Source organism: Rattus norvegicus, chromosome 12 (genome assembly GCF_021556685.1).
Source record: "Rattus norvegicus strain SHRSP/BbbUtx chromosome 12, alternate assembly SHRSP_T2T, whole genome shotgun sequence".
NCBI lineage: Eukaryota > Metazoa > Chordata > Mammalia > Rodentia > Muridae > Rattus > Rattus norvegicus.
The window spans coordinates 22,544,647-22,564,675 of NC_141545.1; the positions used below are offsets into that span (position 1 = coordinate 22,544,647).

The following is a 20,029-nucleotide window of genomic DNA, read 5'->3' on the forward strand; positions in this document are numbered from 1 at the left end:
TGTCATGGTCAAATCAATGAAAACCAATAACGACTCAAAGCTTTGTAACCTAGGGAAATTTGAAGTCATGCAACGATGACCACCGAGCAGAAGACGAGGTTTCAAAAGCACAGGGGAAGGATGGGGAGAAGACTCTAAGGGCAAGGAGGTGGTGCCCAAGTCTGAGGATCCAGGTTCACTGAGATACCCATTTCCAAAACTAACATTGAGAGTGATAGAGAAAGACATGTAAGATTGACCTCTGGCCTCTACACACTCCTGCACATATGCACACACATGTGCATACATGTGAACCTCCCCTCAAAACAATAAAATCACGGGCAGGGACGTGACTTAATGTGTAAAGGGCTTGCTGTGCAAGCCCAAGGACCGGGTTTCAAATCTCCAGCTTGCATGTAAAAACTGAGAGGGCATGGCGACCCACTGTGATCCCAACCTCAGGAGACTGAGACAGGAATTCCAACCATAAGCTCTCTTTCTACACTAACCAAATCTTCAAGCTCTGTATTCAATCGCCACAGTGTGTGACGTGTAGATCTGCGCCTACTCCCGGCTCCATGTATGTACACATGCCCATGTAAGGAGACCTGAGCACACCTCTGTGAACATGAATACACACATGCAGGTACCCAAGATAAATGAAGTAAAGTAAAATGGCACAGGGTGGGGTTGTCTGAGGTGAGAGGGCTCCCGTAATTTTGAAAGTCTCTGCAGCTTAGCTCAGAGAGGAGCAAAGTGGAATGAAACGGTGCTTTCTAGGCTCCAGAAACACACGGCCCACCTCTGTGTACCTCATCTCTGTGGCTTGTCAATTCATTTATAAAATAATAATAGCGAGATGCCAGTGGCGGTGAAGCTGGGATTAAATATCTTGCACAAGTTGCTGCTACCCTCTTATTTCCCCTCCAAGGAGCCCACAATGTTTAGAAAATATCAATTGGAGAAATAAACGGAACCCGGGGCCAGGAGCCCATGTCTCGGATCATTCTCTGGCTTAAGGAAGGTCTTAAATCTAGACTTTCCTTTGGGGGTTGTTAAAAGAGAAACCAACAAAACAAAACACTGAAAATGAGCAGTTCTAATCAAACCACTTTTGGATGAAATCCCCTGACTTTCATTTCTTCCCCAGGGGCCGGAACGAGGAAAATGAAGATGGTATTTCCTCCCCTCCTTTTAATCTCCTGTCCCCACCTCAACATTGTGGGCTCCTCAGCGATTGTCACAGCCACGGGAAAAAAAGAAAGGAAAGAAAGATGATGCCCTCCACGTGGCTGTTCCAAACCATTTTGGAGAAGGTGACTGACTTGGGTTTTTTTAAACTGGGGGAGTCACCTTCCCTGGAGCTTCTGGAGAAAAGGTCCCAGCAGAGATGATGCTGAGGTCCCCAAGAGATCACCAGGGACGGGAGGGTGTAACAGGTGCAGCCCGTGGCTTTGTTCTGAGCTGGCTCTGCTGGGTTTTGGGACTCATTCTTGTCCCTGTCATTTCCCAGCACTGCTATAGTTGGTTAATGGTTCCTAGCTGTTGAGCAGGAATGGGAGACAGCTAACGCTGAGGTTAGCCTCAGACAACGTCATTTGGGTGCCAGGGGGCTGGTGGGACCTTAGTAGCCAGAGGACCATTAAAATGAGGACAGGGCTGCGAATGTGGTTCAGCCAGTAGGGGACTTACCTACTAAAACCATGGGTTTAATCCCTAGTACCAAGATCGAACCAAGCCAAACCAAACCAAACCAAACCAAACCAAAGCAACCCAAACAAACAAAAAAATCCCAGACTGAGAATGAACACCTGTAATCCCTGGCCTTAGGAGGTCAAGGCAGGAGATCCCAGGTTCAACGCCACCCTCAGCTACATGGTGAGTTTGAGGACAATCTGATGTGAAAAACATCTCGAAAAGAGAAGAAACAGAAGACAAATGAGTGGTAGGAACAGCTTGAAGAGCTGTGCTGACCAGTCGGACAGTGTGGAGAGAAGCCGGAGGTGAGACCCAGCTCTGCAGAGAGATAGAAATAGAGAGAGAGTAGCTGTGTCCTGCAGAGCTGGACACGGGGACCCTTAGACAGCAGGAGAACGGCCACAAGGGCACTGGATGAACAAAGCAGAGACGGCAAGGGAGACTCTTCAGCCACCCCACAGGGCTCTCTGCCTGGTGAGCTCCGCCCCTGCCTTTCAGGACTTTCGTGGACCTCATTAAGGTCTGCTTGTTCTGCTAACAATGGAACTTAGGAGCTAGCAGCTGTGAGAGGTGCTAGGCAGGCTACCAGTAAGGGTACCTGCAGGGTGAGCCCAGGCTCAGCTGAGGACAGGCTCTCTGTGGGGGATGGCATCCAGGCCTCAGAGGCTCCTGCACTCCTGCTGGTTCCCAGATCTTCTGTCAGGGTTACTGCTTGCTTGTTTTTCAAAATTAATCTGGATGGTGTTCTTGGGACTACAAACATCCTCGGATCAGGAAATGACTCGATTGTCTACACCTGAGCCAGCGTGGCAAGGAAGGTCACAGACAAAGAAGGCTGCTCCCAAGAGAGCAACGGCTGGTAATGCCTCGACACCAAAGTTACTGCAGGGACATGTCCACCCCCAACAGCATTTGCTCCACAAGTCCGGGTTCCAGCTGCCACTGCATATGTAGTTAGCGACTATGTGGCCCTGGACCACATAGTCCAGAAATGTTCACCATGCTCACTCACACGTGTGTACGTGCAGCACAAAAACACATATGCATCAGACAGGAGCAATGCAGTGCTCTCACATGCAGGAGCATACGTAATAAACATCCATACACACAAGCACACACATGGAATAGACATGTGCACCTACAACCCCACACAGAAGCATATACATGCAATACGCACGTGAGCTTGTATATGTAATACATACCTGTACATAGAAGAACACATATCCGACACTTACCCACACGTGTGCAACACACGTTCATACAAGAACACGTGCATGAATTATGCAAACGCATTAATATGTATGAAATACACACTTATGCACACAAGCACATACACACATATATGTACATAAAGCTGTATATTCTCACCCAGCATGTTTCCTGCATGCTGTGTACCCTCACACTGGGTGTTCTCCATTGTCTCAGTTAGGTCTACTGAGCCTCTCCCCTCTGCCTGGGCCTTGGGTCTCTAAGCCCTCAGCAAATACTCATGGCAACCTCTTCAGGGACACCAAGCAAGCCCTTAGGGGTATAGCACTTTCCCCACCAGCCATCTACTTCCTGAAACAGCCTCAACGGGAGGCTTGAGGAATCAGACAGAGGCTCTCAAGATGTCCAGAGGTGCTGGGCTCTGTGTTCATGCCAGTGTCCTAGTGGGGCCCACCCCATTGCTCATGGCATGGTCTCATTCCCTGGCCTCTAACAATCGCCACGTTCGGCCAAGAGACTCTTTAAACAGCACAATCACAGACTGACTTACATCCCTCCGGCTCCTGAGTCTTTGAGTGGCCTCCAGGCCTGTTCCCATCCCTACGCCTTTCATTGTTCCTCATGCTTACGTCCTTGTTACTTGTCCCCAGCATCTCCTGTGTCCACAGCCACAGAATTGCCCTCCTGGTCCCAGGTCCTGGCAAAAAGCTATCTCTTGGCCCTGTGTCTGCAGCTTTGCCTCTAATGTCATCGTGGGTCATCTCTTGCTCTGGCTGCCTAGTGTATTGCAGGGAGCATCAGATAAAAGGGTACCACAGCCCATGTTCTCATCAGATGCTGTTCAGAAAGTGACTTAGGCAGTCACAGGTTGTGCCTGTGGCCCGTGGCCAATCTCTACCTCCGATCCTAGTTTGAGGTGCTCTCCTCAGAATCCGTGGCTGCTCCAGATCCTCATGAACACTACTCTCCAGACCAGTGGTTCTCAAGCTGTGCCCATGCTTGGCTGTTCTTTGGAGTCGAACGACCTTTTCACAGTGGTTGTATATCAGAAAGCCTGCATAACAGATGTTTACACCATGACTCATAACAGTAGCGAAATTACAACCATGAAGTAGCAACGAGATAACTTTATGGTTGAGGGTTCACCACCACATGAGGAGCTGTGTAAAAGGGTCACAGCATCAGGAAGGGTGAGAACCACCATTTAGACTAGCTAGAGTGGCTGGCTACAAGGCAGCTTAGCACATATGGCACCTAGAGCTGGTAGTAGGGTTGCCATGCCTGTCTCTAGGTACTCCCAGAGTTCTACTATGCTCCTCTGCCTCAATGTGCTCCCCTCACAATGGGATCTGTTCCCCTCTGAATGGCCTCTGCACTGTTCTGTCTCATGGGACAGGGAAGTGTGTCTTCTTCATGGTGGTTCAGCTGAGAAAGCTGGACCATATGGAACGTGGAACAGGCTTTCCCTGATGACTCCGTCATCCAGGTTTATGAAGGATACCTTTCAGACATGTCCCCCCCTCCCACAGGCCAGCTCCCTTGAGCATGAGTCATGGGCAACCCAGATAATGTGATGGGGTTCAGGCTACCCCTTGATGAGCAACTGAAGGTTTAAGTTCTGACCTCAAGTCTCCATTCAAGAGCACATGGAAGCCTCAGAAAGCCAGGAGGCCAGGCCTCAGAACAGCCAAGGATGGGCACAGGCTGGGAGACCAGTGTGAGCTGACAGTAGATACAAAAGGGTCCTTGTCTACTTCTGGCCAGGCCCAGGCCTCTGCTGGCTCCACACCCGTGACCAGGATTGGGCAATCTGTTTGCTTTGGGGGCCTGGTGAAGGCACAGAGCAGCCAAAGTGTGAGCTGTTCACCAGCAGGCCAGCAGATCCTTGGAAATCTCTAACCCCGCTCACTGGGCTTCAAACCTGAGTGTTGCTGAGCTTTGCCATGGCTACCCCTGTGTGATGTCCTGCTTGACTTGTCAGACTGCACTAAGGTCCCTTGCCCTCCCCAGGAACACACAGAGGTCACCTCTCCCCAGGAACACACAGAGATCCCCTACGTACCCCAGGAACACACTGAGGTAACCTGCCCCCCCCTCAGGAACATGGTCCCGACCCTTCCTGTCTTTAGAACTTCTCTGAGGTCTCCTCCTCAGCCCAGGACCACACTAGGCCTCCTTCCAGGGTGGGCCCAGCCTCTGAAACTCTCTGACTTCCCTCCCAGTTTTCTCTTTCCTTTCTAATGTTGAACAACCTGGATCACAGGGTCCTGCCCTTTTTGGAGTAGATGGCTGACCCCAAGCAAGAGCTCTCTGCTTGAGATGTTTCCACTGTCCCAGGTACCTTCCCCCACCCCAGATTAATTTTATTATTTTATGTATATGAGTGTTTTGGTTGTATGTATCTAAGTGCCCGACAAACGTGTCTGGTGCCCATGGAGACCTGAAGAGGGTGTCAGATTCCGTGAGGCTGGAATTACAGATGGTTATGGGTTGCCAAGTGGGTGCTGAGTCCTAGGCAGGAGCAACCAGTTCTCTTAACTGCTGAGCCATCTCTCCAGCCTGGTTGCAGGCACTCTGTATTTTTCTTCGTTCGCTCATAACATCTGCTCTTGGGGCCAAACGAGTATTAGGTTTCTGTGAAATGAAAAATGTCTCCCCACCCTTCCTTCTTCACCTTCTGCCCGCTCTTCCCCAACCCCTTCTTCCTGGTGACCAGGCTTCCTATCACCAAGCAAAAAGGAACACAAAGAGAAAAGGGGCCCATAGTGTCACATCCACTGTTCCCCAGTGCTCTGTACCTGGGAGTCAGGATAGACTCTACGGTATGTCTCAGCTGGGATCCTTAATGACCAGACATCCCCCATGTCCATCTATATGTAGGCTGGGCCAGATGAGCTGTAGGTCTCACTTTGTCACCTGCTACCTCCTATCCCCTGAGCAGCCAGGCCAAGGACACAATCTGCACAGAAAGCATGCGAGGCCACCCACAGACCTTGATGTCCACCGTAAGAACTAGTCCCAGTCTGGGTATAAGGTTCCTACTGTGATCTCACTGGACAGTGAGTCATATTACTGCTGGGTTCAGTATAGACTACTGAGATCACCAACATGCTGTAAAACACGAGGAAAAGCCCCAGAGGGGCTAGATGTGGTGGTATATGCTGACAACCTTAGCCCTGAAGAGGCTGATGCAGGAGGATTCCTGCAAATTCGAGGCCAACGTGAGCTAAAGAGTAAGTTCCAGACCAGCCTGAGATAGAATGGCAATGCCCTTTTACCAGACAGTGTTTGGATCCAGGATCAGGCAGTAGCACCCTAAGGGCCTAGTACCTAAGCCAGGAATCCTGGCTTATAGGTACCTTGGCCTATAGCCTGGTCCTTGTTTACTCTCACCTGTTTAAGCTTTGTGAAGGAAAGTCCATCACGAAATAATACACGCATGTGATATCCAGGAAGATTAAAGAACATGATGTGTGCTCAAGAGGTGGCATTTACATACAACCACCCAGTTACCCACAGCCACCCAAACCACCCACCTGCATCGCCTAACTTTGTCACACAACTATTCAGACACAAAATGACCCACACCACTGCCCACAGCTATTAAGCCACCCAGCTACACTACAGCCCACAGTGACACAGATGCCTATGGGCATCTAAGTGATTTCTAAGTACTCAGTTGCCCAGTCACACAACCACCCACAGCCACGTAACTGCATAGTAACTTGGCTGTCCAGAACATCCTAGACGAAGACCCCTTCCCTCATGTGAGGTCCACTTATGGCGGCCCTTCTCCACACTACTGCTGACACCTCAGCCCCAGCCCACTGGTATGGAAAGCTCTGAAAGATGGGGAAACTTCGGGTTTGGCCAGGTAGGATGTGGGATATGCTGTCACACTATTCAGAGGCTGAGGTGCCCTCCCAGCTGGGATCGCCCTCTCTGAGTTACCTCTGGACCACTTCAGGCAGTTGTGCTGAATGTTCTTCCCAAACCCACGGGAAGTAAAGACAAATGCAGCCAGGAATCAAGTGGATAAAGAGCAGGTTACATGAAGGATGGAGACACTGTCCCCCTGCCTCCCTAGAGATGACCCTCTGGAAGGGTAGGGTCCCGGACCTCATGCTTCAGCTATGCACAGCACAGGGAACGGTCTGGAGGGATGGGTCACACAGTAAGTGCTGTACTTGACCTAAGAGCTATCCCTCTGTGTTCCAGGTACTGTGCCCCTCTACCTGGAAGTCTCAAGTGGGTCCCCAAATAGTAACAGGCACAAGGCCAAGCGTTTTCTCTTTCATTGCTCCCACATCCATCCCTGTGCCCAGTGAAAGGCTCCCCCCCCCCCCGGCTTGTCTCGGTCAATTTAACACAAACTTGAGTCACTTTGGAAAAGGGAACTTTCGTTGAGAAACTGCCCTCAGCAGATTGGCCTTTGCGTATGTCTACGAGGCATGAATAATCGATGTGAGAGGGCACAGGTCCTGTGGGTGGTGTCACACTTGGCCAGGTGGTCCTGGGCTGGATCAAAAAGCAAGCTGAGTAAGCCACAGGTGTCAAGCCAGTGGGCAGTGTTCCTCCATGGTCTCTGCTTTTTAGATCCTGCCTCTAGGTTCCTGCTCTGAGCTCCTGCCTTGACTTCCCTCAGTAATGAACTATAAGTCATATTCTCTTAGCTACTCTCAGTCATCATCATCATCATCATCATCATCATCATCATCATCATAGCAACAAAGCTACAGTTATCAGCATCAGACTACAACAGTTTCCTAGGCATCCTCCCCCATCACACTGGCAAGCCTGTTTCCTCACCCCCACTTCCCACAGCCACCTTTCCCTCTCCCCAGTTCTCCCATCCTGTACCAATGCAGGAACCGTGTACTCTCGCACCCTGAATACTGATCCGAGCTAGTAGCAAGTGTCCAAACCCTAAACGTTCCCAGATCAGGCTGCTGCCCATCCTTGCTCAGTGCTTACATCTGTGCTCAGACTCCAGACTTCCCCCCACGGAACCCCACAGAAATGAGTGACCTGTATCTTCCAGCATGGCACCCTACTTCCGTATCTAGCCCTGAACTCTTGGTAAGCAGCTGTAGGGGAAGGAGCTGAAGTCCAGGGTGGACATCTGCGTCCAGTACCTGCTGCCTCTGCTTCAGACAGAGCAGCTGGAGCCTTGTAGGGACCTAATCCTGGTGTTGTCAGACCACCTCTTAGACTGTGCACAGGGCTCCTCCTGTGGCCTGGACATATTTGAACTTCATACTCATCATGGCCTCCCTGAAGGCGGCTTCCAGCTGACTGCTCTTGCAAGGCTGCCCTTCTTTCCAGCCCTGACCCTCTTCAGGGAAGCCTGCTGGTCCATCTGCCTGTCCCTCAGGAGCTCTTTCTCCCACACATTCTGTGCATGACTACATAAGCAGCAGCCAGAGCAAACCTGGAGGGTTGGATACATACGGCCTTATCCCCTACTCAGCACGCAAACGACCTGACCCTTGTTCAGGGTTCACAGCCCTGTGGCTTTCTCACAGGCCTGGACCTTGAATCATCTCTGTGCCAGGCCCAGCCCAGGAGCTCTGGAAGTATGTGCTGCTACTAGATGAGTATGTCTGCCGTGAGACAGCCACAATGCATCATGGGCAGCCTCGGGCATGCCTGGAAGGTTCTTTTCCAAGAAACAACTTGATATTTGTATTGTTGAGGCCTGCACTGACCCCACCCTGCTGAGCTCTGCTCTTGCAAGCAGCCTCTGGAGAAGCATCCCAGGGCATATCCTAGGCTAACTCCCAAAGGTAGACTTGGGATGAGCTCTCAGGCCTCATCTGGCAAGTCTATGTGGGCAGAGAATAAACTGAATTCCCATGAGGCCTCATGGTTTCCCTACCATGCACAAAAGTTTTCTTTTTATATTAAAGTTTAAATAGCTCACCAAAAGCACAAATAACCAAATGAATAAAACATATATCCTAAAAACTCATAGCCTGTCCCTCAATAGATACCATCCACGCAATAAGAGTCATTTAGTCCTTTGATAACAGACATAAAACCAGCCAAAAGACAGCAGAAATACTCAATTTGTGCAACTCCTACTAACAGACTTGTGAGAAGACTCTGGTCAAAGCCACTGTGAAGTCCCACCTTACACCCATGAGGGCAACTATCATCAAAGAAAGATGCCAGAATGTGTTAGTAAAGACTGGGGAAGCTGATACCCTGGGCTGTGCAGGTGGGATAAAAATGGCACAGCTACCATGGAAACAAGGTATAAACAAATGAGAGTGTTGAGAGATCCAGCAGCCTTCCAAGGCCCATGCCTTAGAAACCCAAAACACGGCGATAGCCAAGTTCATAAAGTAATTGCTTTGCAAGCATGAAGACCTGAGTCCAGTGCCCAGAAACCATTTGAAATCGTTGGGCGTGATGCCCCATGATTGTAATCCCAGTGCTGGGGAGGTAGAGACAGACAGATCTCTTGGACTTTCTAGCCAGCCCTCCCAACTTACTTGGTAAGCTCTAGGTCAGTGAGAGACTCTGTCTCAAAGAAGGCTGATGTTGTTTCTGAAGACAACACTCAAGGTCGTCCTCTGGCCAATGAATATGGACCACATAGGTGGTGATAGAATGTGGTTATCTGAGCAAAATAAATACCATTTTCATTGGATCAGCTCTGTCTGCTGCAAGAGACCATTATGAGCAGAAGTGGGTTTGGAATTATACAATTCTGCCCTAATTGCATGTGGCATCTGGGGCCCAAGAGATGTCTGTTAGAGTCTTTAACAGTGGATCTCAACATCCCTAATGCTGAGTCCCTTTAATGCAGCCCCTTTGTTATGGTGACCCCAATTTTAAAACTGTCTCATTGCCACACCATTACTGTAATCCTGCCGCTGTTTTGAATTGTGATGTAAGTATCTGATATAAAGTTATCTGATATGTGACCCTCAAAGGGGTCACAACCCACAGGTTGAGAACCTCTGGCCTATTGTGTTGGGGAGGCTAACTGAAGTGGTGGTGGGGCTCCATCTGTACAGCTATAGATTAGCCATCTTCCATGCTGAGTGAAGGCTTTCAGGTGTGACAGCCAAGGGTTCCCTCATCCATGCTCTGAAAGCCCAATAAATGTACTGGTTCCCCAGCAACAACAAATAAACTTCGGTCAAGTTATTTATTTACTATCAGAGGAGGGTATATACATTGTTTATCTCCCTCCAGGGAACGTATTCTTGCAACACACATGCATTCACACACATGTGAACCCCCAAAACATGTCCGTGCAACCACATGGAAAGGCTCAAACAGCATTATTCATTATAGACTATGAGACCAATCCATGCCCCTCAGCAGTTGGATGGATAAACACGGTGTGGTCCAGCCATGCGATGGACTATTACTCATCAATAAACAGGAAAGGAAGCATTAACACACGCTCTGGCATGGATGAACGCTGAAAGGACTACAGCACTGTAAGCCAGACACAAAGCACCATACACTGCAGGATCCCAGGCCTGCGAAAACCCAGAATAAGCAAATCCACACAGCGAGACAGGAGATTAGTGGTTGTCGGGTGCTGGGGGAGGGGTGGGGAGAGTCAGCTGGATTTTTAAGGAGTTTCCTCTTAGAACAATGAAAGCTAGTAGTAACATATCCCCGAGTCAATCAGAACCAGAAGCTATGGGAATCAATTGAGCGGGTTGGAAGGCATGGTGTGCATTTGGTATCAGGAAAGCCACATTTTCTAATAGCAAAAATTAAAAGGATTAAATACTTTAAAGCAGAGGTTCTCAACCTGTGGGTCACAACCCCTTTGGGGGGGGGTCGAATAACCCTTTAATAGTGGTTGCTTGAGAGCCTCGGAAAAGAGATATTTACATTCGATCCATAACAGTAGCAAAACTACAGTTATGAAGTAGCGATGAAAATAATTGTATGGTTGGGTCGCCTCAGTATACAGGGCTGTATTAAAGGGTCCCAGCATTAGGAAGGCTGAGAAGCACTGCTTTAAAGCAAGAAGCCCTTCCTCCTGCCAAGAGCTCATGGGCTGCACTGCTGGCTGTGTGTTCCTCCTCCCTCTTCCCTCTTCCTCCTCTTCCACCTACCTCCTCTTTCCCCCTCCCTCCTTCTCTTCCTTCTTCCTTCTCCTCTCTCTTTCCCTTTTCTCCTCTTCCTCTTCCTCTTCCTCCTCCTCCTCCTCCTCTTCCTCCTCCTCCTCCTCCTCTTCTTCCTCTTCCTCCTCCTCCAACAGTGATTCACTCTGCATCCCAGACTAGCTTCAAACCTCATGGCAGTCTTCCTGCCTTAGCTTTCAAAGTTCTGGGGCCACAGCCGTGATCCACCATGCCTGCAGGGTATGTATCTTTCAGTGCCTACGAAACCACACAACTACTAATACGGAATGACAGTGAGTCCTAGGTGTCCTCCTGTCTTCACTGCCCACTGCTGGGATTATAAGTGTGCACCACCATACCTGCCTTTCTTACGTAGGTTCTAGAGGTCCAACTTAGGTCCTTACCTGTGCAGCAAGCATTTAACTGACTGAACAGTCACCTCACTTCCCATCATGGGTGTTGAGTTTTTAAGGCCACTGACAAGAACTACAACTATATCATTCCACAGCCTCAGAGGGGCTGAACCACAATGGGTGTAGCATCAGGTCCAGGGTCCTGACCAAGGTCATCAGCATTATCAACTGCTGGAAAGAGGGCTGGAGTCTATCGGTCTCGGGTGCCCAAAAATGTCTAGACCTGGTCCATGGAGGAAGAGCAAAATGACTCAGACAGACAGTGTGGAAAATTACAGCAAACCTGCTGGCATGGGGAACCCCTCCCATACTCCCCATGCCCACTTGGAAGAGAAAATCAAGCACGGCCTGAGGCTCTGTCTCAGACTAGCCTTAAACAAATCCCTTTCCTTCCTGAGACTTAGTTTCCTCAACCTCTTTCCCCAGCAACACCCTGACCTGACTGGCCATCCAGGCCATACACTATTTTTTTTTTCTTTTTTTCGGAGCTGGGGACCGAACCCAGGGCCTTGTGCTTGCTAGGCAAGTGCTCTACCACTGAGCTAAATCCCCAACCCCTCCTATTTTTTTTTTAACTGTTCCAATCACAGCCCTGGATAAGATGGAAAGGTTAGGATTCCCAATGGGCTTCCAAATTCAGTCCTTTATGTGAGCACCCAGGTACGTGGTAGTGCCTGCCAGGTGGGGCCTCATTATAGGGCTCTGGATCCCCACCACCACTTAGCACCTCAGGTTCCCTGTTTGTATGTGGTTATGATCAGCCTGTCTTTACACTGCATTGCAGGAACGAAACACAAAAACCCTGAGTACAGAGCCCCGCTCTTCTCTCAGAGCCCATGGGACACAGGCTGTTCAAGTGCCTGTCAGTGACTGCGGTTGCAGCTGTCCACAGCTGAACATAGCATCCTCTCCCAGCCACTCACACAGAGATGGGGCAAGAGTCAGAACCCAGAAGCACCCCCATCTCCACTGATGTGGACATCTGGATTTCTAGGGCTTGCTGTCCTGAAGCTCTGGTCCATAAGGAGTCTCTTTGGACAGCTCTGGATGTGTCTGTACATTTCTGCCAGGCTTGAAGACACGCTTCTCAGACAAGAAGCCCAAACCCACCTCCTTCCTGGATCTCATGCCCTTGGAACTCAGCTGAAAAGGAGGTGTATATGTTGTCATTTTCATTTACTGTCCCCAGGTCCTGGCTAGCAGCAGGCTATTCTGATCCATTTGTCACCTGGACTGGCCCTGGCTGCTACACAGGCAGGTTCTCAAGGAACTGTCCTTGTTAAAAACAGAGGTCTTAAAATAGCCTGCTTCAGGAGCTAAAAATGTGGCTAAGTTGGTAGAGGGCTTGCTTAGTGTGCATAACATTCTGGGTTCCTTCCATCTTCAATACTGCATAAATATGGTGTGGTAGCACCTGCCTATAATCCCAGAACTATAGATACAGAAACAGGAGAATCAGAAGTTCAGGGTTATCCTCAGTTACAGAACATGTTTGAGGCCAGGGTAGGCTCATGGCTGTACCCAAGGAAGGAGAATAAGAGAGACAGGGAGGAAGGAAGAGAGAGGAGGAAGAAAGGGAGAGATGAGGGAGGAAGAATGCCTCCTTTAAGTAACATGTGGAGGTACGCATCTGTAATGCCAGCACTCTGACAGGCCTGAGGCAAGAGGATTGCTGTGAGTTTGAGGCCAGCCTGGTATACAGTGAGATTCTATCTCAGCTAAAGCGTCCTTGAGAAACCACACGAACCTATGTCTTTCTCCCAGGCACCTGGCCCTCTAGGACATCCTGGGATGACCACAGAGGTTACAGGCTATGTGGGGACCTTTTGCTCTGCTCCTAAGGGCCAGGGACATCCAATGCTAAACTGACTGTATACGATACTCTCAAGTGGTGACCTCAGCTCAAGGCTCTTCTCATGCCAAGCTGCCACCACTCCCTGCATGGGGCAGATGCTTGTGGGACATACAAAACTCCACTTTCATGCTGAAGAAGGAAAGAAATACTGTGCTCTTAGCCACATCACCATGTAGCCACAAGGTACCAACGGCCACTCCACCCCACAGGTAGTAACACGGGCCTCATGGTCTCCCGGTTTAAGCCCTATGGCCCGACTTTCCTTTGCTTTGTGGGAGTGGCTGGTTCTCAGGTCTGGGCTCCTGTATATGAAACAGGCTGACTGTTCTCACTGGGAACCCAGGTAGTCCTACTTTCCCCTCCAAAACCCATCCTGGTCTGCCTAGGGACACAGGATAACCAGGAACAGCAAAGTGCTTTCACTGGTTTCTGATTGGCATTTTTATTTTATTATTTTATTTTATTTTGAGGATTAAACAGGGAAAGCTGGATTGGTAGAAAAAATCAGGGCAGAGAAATGAAATCTGTTCAGCCAACGTACAGCTGGGCTGTCCTTGGGGATCCAGAGTGCAGCCTACTGCACTGCAGCCTCAGTCCTGCAACCTGCATGCCTTCCTTGACCTTTGTTTCTGCAAATGCTGTAAAGAGTGTGATTTGTCTGCCACAAAAATGCATGCACTCACACATGCACACATACATGCTCGCACACGCTCAGAGAGGCCAGCCTGTGGTGATAGGTGTGCTCTAGGAATTCCTGAGTGTTCCGGGTGGTCAAGTGCTACACCCACGTTGGTTATGGTGATAAGATTTCTACCTCTTCTGTGGGGTAGAGAGTCCACTCTACGACAATCTTGTGATGAGACCGTGTGTGCATGCATGGATACTCCCACCTAGTTTCTGAGACAGGGTCTGCCTCTGAACTTGGAGCTCACCAGTTCAGTTAGACTGACTGGCCAGTGAGTGTCTCTGTCACCCCAGCGTTGGATGACAGGCACACAATACCATGCCTGGCATTTTACATGGGTGCTACAGATCCAGCTTGGGTCTCATCCTCTACTGATTAAGCCATCTCTCCGGCTCCCTAGGATGAAGATTTGATAGCTCTCCACAGATCCCTTAGTGTGTTCCATTTCTACATGGACTGGACAGTAGGCTAAGTGAGGAACAGGCCATACCACCTGCAAGGCTCTAGACAGCGACATCGGCCCTGTCTGGAGTCCCTCATAGCCCCTGAGCTGGCTAGAAAATGTAGTCTCCTATCCAGGGGTCTCTTGCATGTCAACATTGTCAGCCCCTTGATAAATGTAAGCATTCTGCCTCACAGAACAAGATAGAGAACCATCCCCAGGTATGTAATGGTGGTGGAAGGCTGGGGAGAGACAAGGAGGGTACAGACAGATTGGGTACTCCCTTAACCCTCACCGCAGTTCACCCCCAGATAAATGGTGCCTTCCCCACCTGGCCTGATACCTGCACACTGCAGCCCGGCCTTATGTCCACCCTAGTATCAGGCACTTACTTCATGGGTTTGAATAGCGCCTGCCCGTAATTCTGGAAGGTCATGATGAGCTTCAGCTGCGTGCCCCCTGACTTCATGGCTGCAGGAGGGAGGGAAGAACAAACAGGGTGACTCAGTGGCTGCCTCGGGTCCCTGACTATTCCTGGGCAGTAGAGCCAGATCTTCCTTGTGTGGTTAGGGGATCCCAATTGTACCTGAGAAGTTAGGGCTTTCGGCAATGATACGCTCCAGCTGCCTGGGGCCCCTTCTGATGTAGCAGTAGGGTCTGAGCCAACTCCATAGTGTGAGCCCACAAAAGGCCCAGGGGATGGCAAATGCAGCTGCTTGCCAGTTCAGGAGTGCAGCCACATACATGCATGCCTTCATACACATGTATACTCTACCAACACACCTGCTTACTCCCCATAACCCCACAAATACCTCCACAGTCACTTAAACACACCCTCACAAACACACATCTACACCACACACACACACACACACACACACACACACACACACACACACACACACACACACACACCATTGCTTGGCTGGGCACAGGTAAGCTACTAGGATTTAGTGATGGTCTGAGTGGTCACTCTGAAGAGATCCAAGCATCTATATCATCAGGACGTGGAAGGATATGAAAGCTTCAGATAGTTCTAAAAGTCACATTGTTCTGGGATCTCACCAGATTGGGAATCCAATGCATTTGAAAAGAGACTTTTCTTCCCCCAACCTTGGATTTCCCTTTTTCTGATGAAGGAGATGGAAGGAACACCATCAGAGGCATTCCAGTTCTAGGTCTAGCCTTGTGAAGGACTCCCGGGTTGTTCAGGTACAGGGATATGGAAGGGCTATCACACGGCACAGTGTGGCCATGCCCATACACGTCGTAACCTGCCTGGTGTGTGTAGTGTAGAGGCATCGTGTATCTATGGCAGGCTCTGGGCAAGAGATAATGTTACAGATGTAACACAGCCAGAGCTTGCATCAGACATGTGGGTAGATAGGAAGTTGCAAATTGCAAGGTAACTTTAGATTCCTTGGTGTAAGAGGCAAAGCAGGCATGTGCTGGGCCTGAGGTCATCGCCAGACCCACTCCTAGGGGAGAGAGGCATAGGGCTGGTCACAAAAGAGCAGACATAGGTCCTGGTGAGGGTGTGAGGTAAGCAAGGGATGGAAAGGTTATCTGGGAGTCTCCAGAATCCCTCTAACAAGGCTGAAGACAGTTAGGTGATATGCTCTCACCATTTGGTTCCCAGGCATAACAGGATGGCAGAGGACTGTGGCTGGTGGGACCAGTGGGGCATACTCACAGGTGTGTGTGTGTGTGTGTGTGTGTGTGTGTGTGTGTGTGTGTGTGTGTGTAGGTGGGTGTTAAATACCACAGAACAGTAAGTTTGAATGTTTGGTGGAGCATCTTTAATATGAGTGCTTGAGAGTACAGGTAAATGGATCTCTATAAGTTCCAGGCCAGCCTAGTCAACAGAGTAAGTTCCAGGCTAGCCAGGGCTATATAATAAGACCTTGCCTCAAACAAACAAACAAACAAAAACAAACAAACAAACAAACAAAACCCCAAAATGTTCAGTGGAAGAAAATCAGAGATGGTCCAGTCTGATCTTCATGCTCAAGTCTTCTTAGATTCCCCAGGCTGGGCATCCTGGAAGGAATTTTTGTTTTTCTATCCTCAGTTTCCCCTTCTATAAAATGGGATCATGGATGCTGGTTTATCCTTGTGTAAATATTTCCTCCAAATTAAAATATTTCGTCCTGGTCTGGTTACACATGCCTTTAATACCAGAACTTGGGAGTCTGAGGCAGAGGTAGGTGGATCTCTATGAGTTCAAGGCCCTCCTGGACTACACAGTGAGTTTCAGGAAAGACACAGCTACATAGTAAGACCCTGTATCATAAACACTGAGACCAACCCACCAACCAACCAACCGACCCACCCACCAAAAAGATTACTCCTGGTGGGAGGCTCATTAAGATTTAGCAAGTAAATAACTTAGGAAGTTCCTGAAACTTACAAAACTCACAAGGTCCCCTCCTAGTTTATATAAGCAGTAACAGTGGATGGGGCAAAGAGAATTCTTCACAGGCCAAACTCCCTGCAGGTCAAGCAGGGGGCTCTAGAGATGCAGCTTTCATAAGTCTCATTCATACTACGGTGGCCTTTCCTGTGGTACAGCTGCCTTTGGGGCATTTCATGCTCTAGAAAGTAACCCAAACACATTCATTGGTTCACTAAGCTAGCCTTGACCTGTCACTGTTGCTCTCTATAGGAATAGCAGGTAATTTTTTCTCGGAGAAAGTCACACAATCCTACTTCACTAGGTTGTAGAGAGGATCAGGCTCAAAGAACAGCAGTGGCCTGGACTCACCTAGACAGTGACGACAGTCCCTCTGTTGGGATTAGTGAGGGACATTTCTGGGACTAGACCTTGCCCAACCATTAACTTGGCTGCTTGCTGTGTATGACAGGCTGTGTCCAGGACTTAAGACTGACTTTGGGATCCACTTGATCAGATCGGCCCGTATGAAGACTTTGCCCTCCTCTGGCCCTCATGTATTGCGTGCTCTCTTTCAAACTCAGGATGTAAGCACAGCATAAGGGCAGGTGGTTGGTGGTGACCCTGAAAGATATGTGGCTACCCCCAGTCTTCCTCCCGAGTGCACAGCAAAACACTTGGATCTAACTATTAAGCAAGCAGCTCTTATGAAACATTCCCACTGCAGGAACCTCATTTTCCCCCTAAAGACAGGACATGTGGATTTTTTTTTCCTTTTCAGCCCTGATACACAGACGGGCAGCAAGCCTGTTCCTCTCCCTTGGGAGACTGGTGGGGGGAGTTTAATTTTCTGTTTTTCCTTATCTGTGCTTTCTAAATTTGCACAATGAACATTTCACTGCATTTCTGTTAAGGTGAGAAAGAAGGAAGCGATTAAGAGTTTGTGGCACAGTTAAGTCTTGGTGCATGTTCCATTTCCGTTTAATAACAGAGACTTGCTGGATTTAATGGTTCCTTCATGAACCGGGCTCTTTTTAAGGTTTGTAATCCTGGCTTTCAAATAGCAAAATATTGTGTTAATCTTGTCAGTTTGGTCTCGCCCCACCCCTCCACTGCCGCCTGCTTTTCTTGCTTTGAATAGGGCTCTCATGTAACTGAAGCTTGCCTCAAACTTGCTATATAGCTGAGGGTGACCTTGAACTCCTGACCTTTCTGTCTCCATGTCCTCAATGCTAAGATTAGTCTGTGCAGTGCTGGGTATGGAACCTAGGACTTTGTTCATGCTGCCAGTACTCTAACCACTGGGCTACATCCCAGCACAGTCAGTTTTTTTCTAAGGGGCTCCGATCTGCCTCCCTATGGCTCTGATGTGGTATGTGACCAGCTCTCCCAAGGAGTCAACCAAGAACTTTAGCACACAGGGCTCTGAGGTGACTAAGGTACAGTTTTTAAGGTTCTTTCCTGACTCAACTCACCCTTAGCCCTGCAAGCTGTCTGAAGCTAATAAGGGGTATTCTGCTCAGGACCCAGACCCCATATATCTGATGCCAACTGCTTTGTTACAGCAAAGGCTCTAGGTGTCTGTCTAGGTGAGCAACAGACATGAACACCCACCAGTTTGTGTACTATGCTATCCCCACTGGGCACTGCGGAAGTAGGTCATAAATGTGTGATCAGGGTCGAGGGGCTAAGAGGTGGCAGGGCCAGTACAGCATGTGTTTTCTCATGGCGACAGATGGAGAGGCCATATCTAGAGCAAACCTCCCGCTCCTTACTAAAGCAGAGAGGTGGTTCTGTAGGAAGCAGAGGCACAAGCTCCAGGTAGGGCACGTCATAACAGGGACTTCTGTGGATTCCGGTGGACCGAGACCACATTTTAAATAAAATCATTTGACTTTTAAAAGAACCACTGGGGACTGAGGGTGCAGGTTAATTGGCCTAGCACTCCCGAGGCTCTATCCTAAGCACTGGAGAGGTGATGGCAGGAAGATCAGGAGTTCAAGGTCATCCTGAACTCCCCAGCAAGTTTGAGGTCACTCTGGGATACAGAAGAATCTATCTCAAAAGAAACCAATAAAGAACAGTGGGTCACGCTTGAGATGTGGCTTGCTGGCCCTTGGGGACCCTCGCCTATTTGGGCTTGGCCTTGGCTGTCTCATCTAGGAAATGGGATTGGTGATTCTGTTTGGGGTCAGTAAAGCAGAAGCTTGACTATTTTCACACACATCCTGAGCTGCCTTTTAAGGGGCAGAGGGAAGTCTGTCCTAGAAGATTAATGGCGGCAGGTGTTTGCACTGTAAGCGAAGGCCTCCCCAGGGAAGGCTCACATTCAGAGAATTTACCATTCAGCTCTTCCAGGCCTGTCTCACATCTCCCCGAACAGGAGAGAAAGTCTACCTATAGCTCAGATGCTGGGCATGTACAGAGTTCCCTTCTACATGCCAATCCTGGACTTGAGAGAATGGGAATGGGCCACATCTCTCTGGAGGCTAGAGGCAGAGTTCCTGAGGGTGGCATTTCAGGAACCAGTCCTGACACAAGAGGTTGGACAAGCTGGTGTGAGCAGGAGTTGACAGAGGCTGTGGCCATGTCTTCAAGCTCCCGGCCTGCTGTGAGGCCTTCAGGCTTTAAACCTGTTACTGGCTCAGGCCAGACACACGTGGGGCAGCTTCTGCCCCAGTGGCCTCCAGCCTGGTGTTACTATGTCATCCTGTCTGCCAGACAGCTCACTTTTATTTTGAGAGTGGTAGTCATAAGAAACACCAGAAATACCCCGATGGAGCTGCAGAGTGCCAAAGAGAGTGAGGGCTTGCTTCAACCATTGCACAAGGAGAAAATGGGGGAGAGGTGAGAAGTGGGGCACCCAGGTACCTGCTGGAGACCCCCAGCACCTTTGCTCTTGACCTTCCTTCCCATGGCACTGAGCAGAGGATAGCTTTAATGCCTCCCTGGTGCATCTGATCTTGGGTCCCCTGTTATGTCAGGAGGTTGCTTACCACTGGAGTCTGAGACTGGCAGTCAACACCCACCCAATACTCCCCCAACCCCAACACAACCACTTTGTGCCCTGAGTCAGAGGCCCTGTGACACTGTTGTGTCTGGCCCTGCCTTGTGAGAGCTACAGTTCTGTCTTGTCAGATAGAGATGGGCTCTCCCCCCCACCCTAATTCACAGGCAGAATCTCCAGGGGTGCCCCAGTCCTGGGCCCTTTGTTCCCTGAAGCTCACAACCAATTTTCCCAGATCCCATCTCTCTCT

At 49.5% G+C, this 20,029-nt stretch overlaps 1 protein-coding gene across 1 annotated transcript in view; it reads right to left on the reverse strand.

Moving 5' to 3' along the window:
* The window catches only part of Fam20c (FAM20C, golgi associated secretory pathway kinase), a 57,647-nt gene that overhangs the window by 30,611 nt on the left and 7,007 nt on the right, over nt 1-20,029 (reverse strand). Inside the window, 1 exon segment of the mRNA NM_001012238.1 lies at nt 14,773-14,851. Coding sequence (NP_001012238.1) covers nt 14,773-14,851 — 79 coding nt within the window.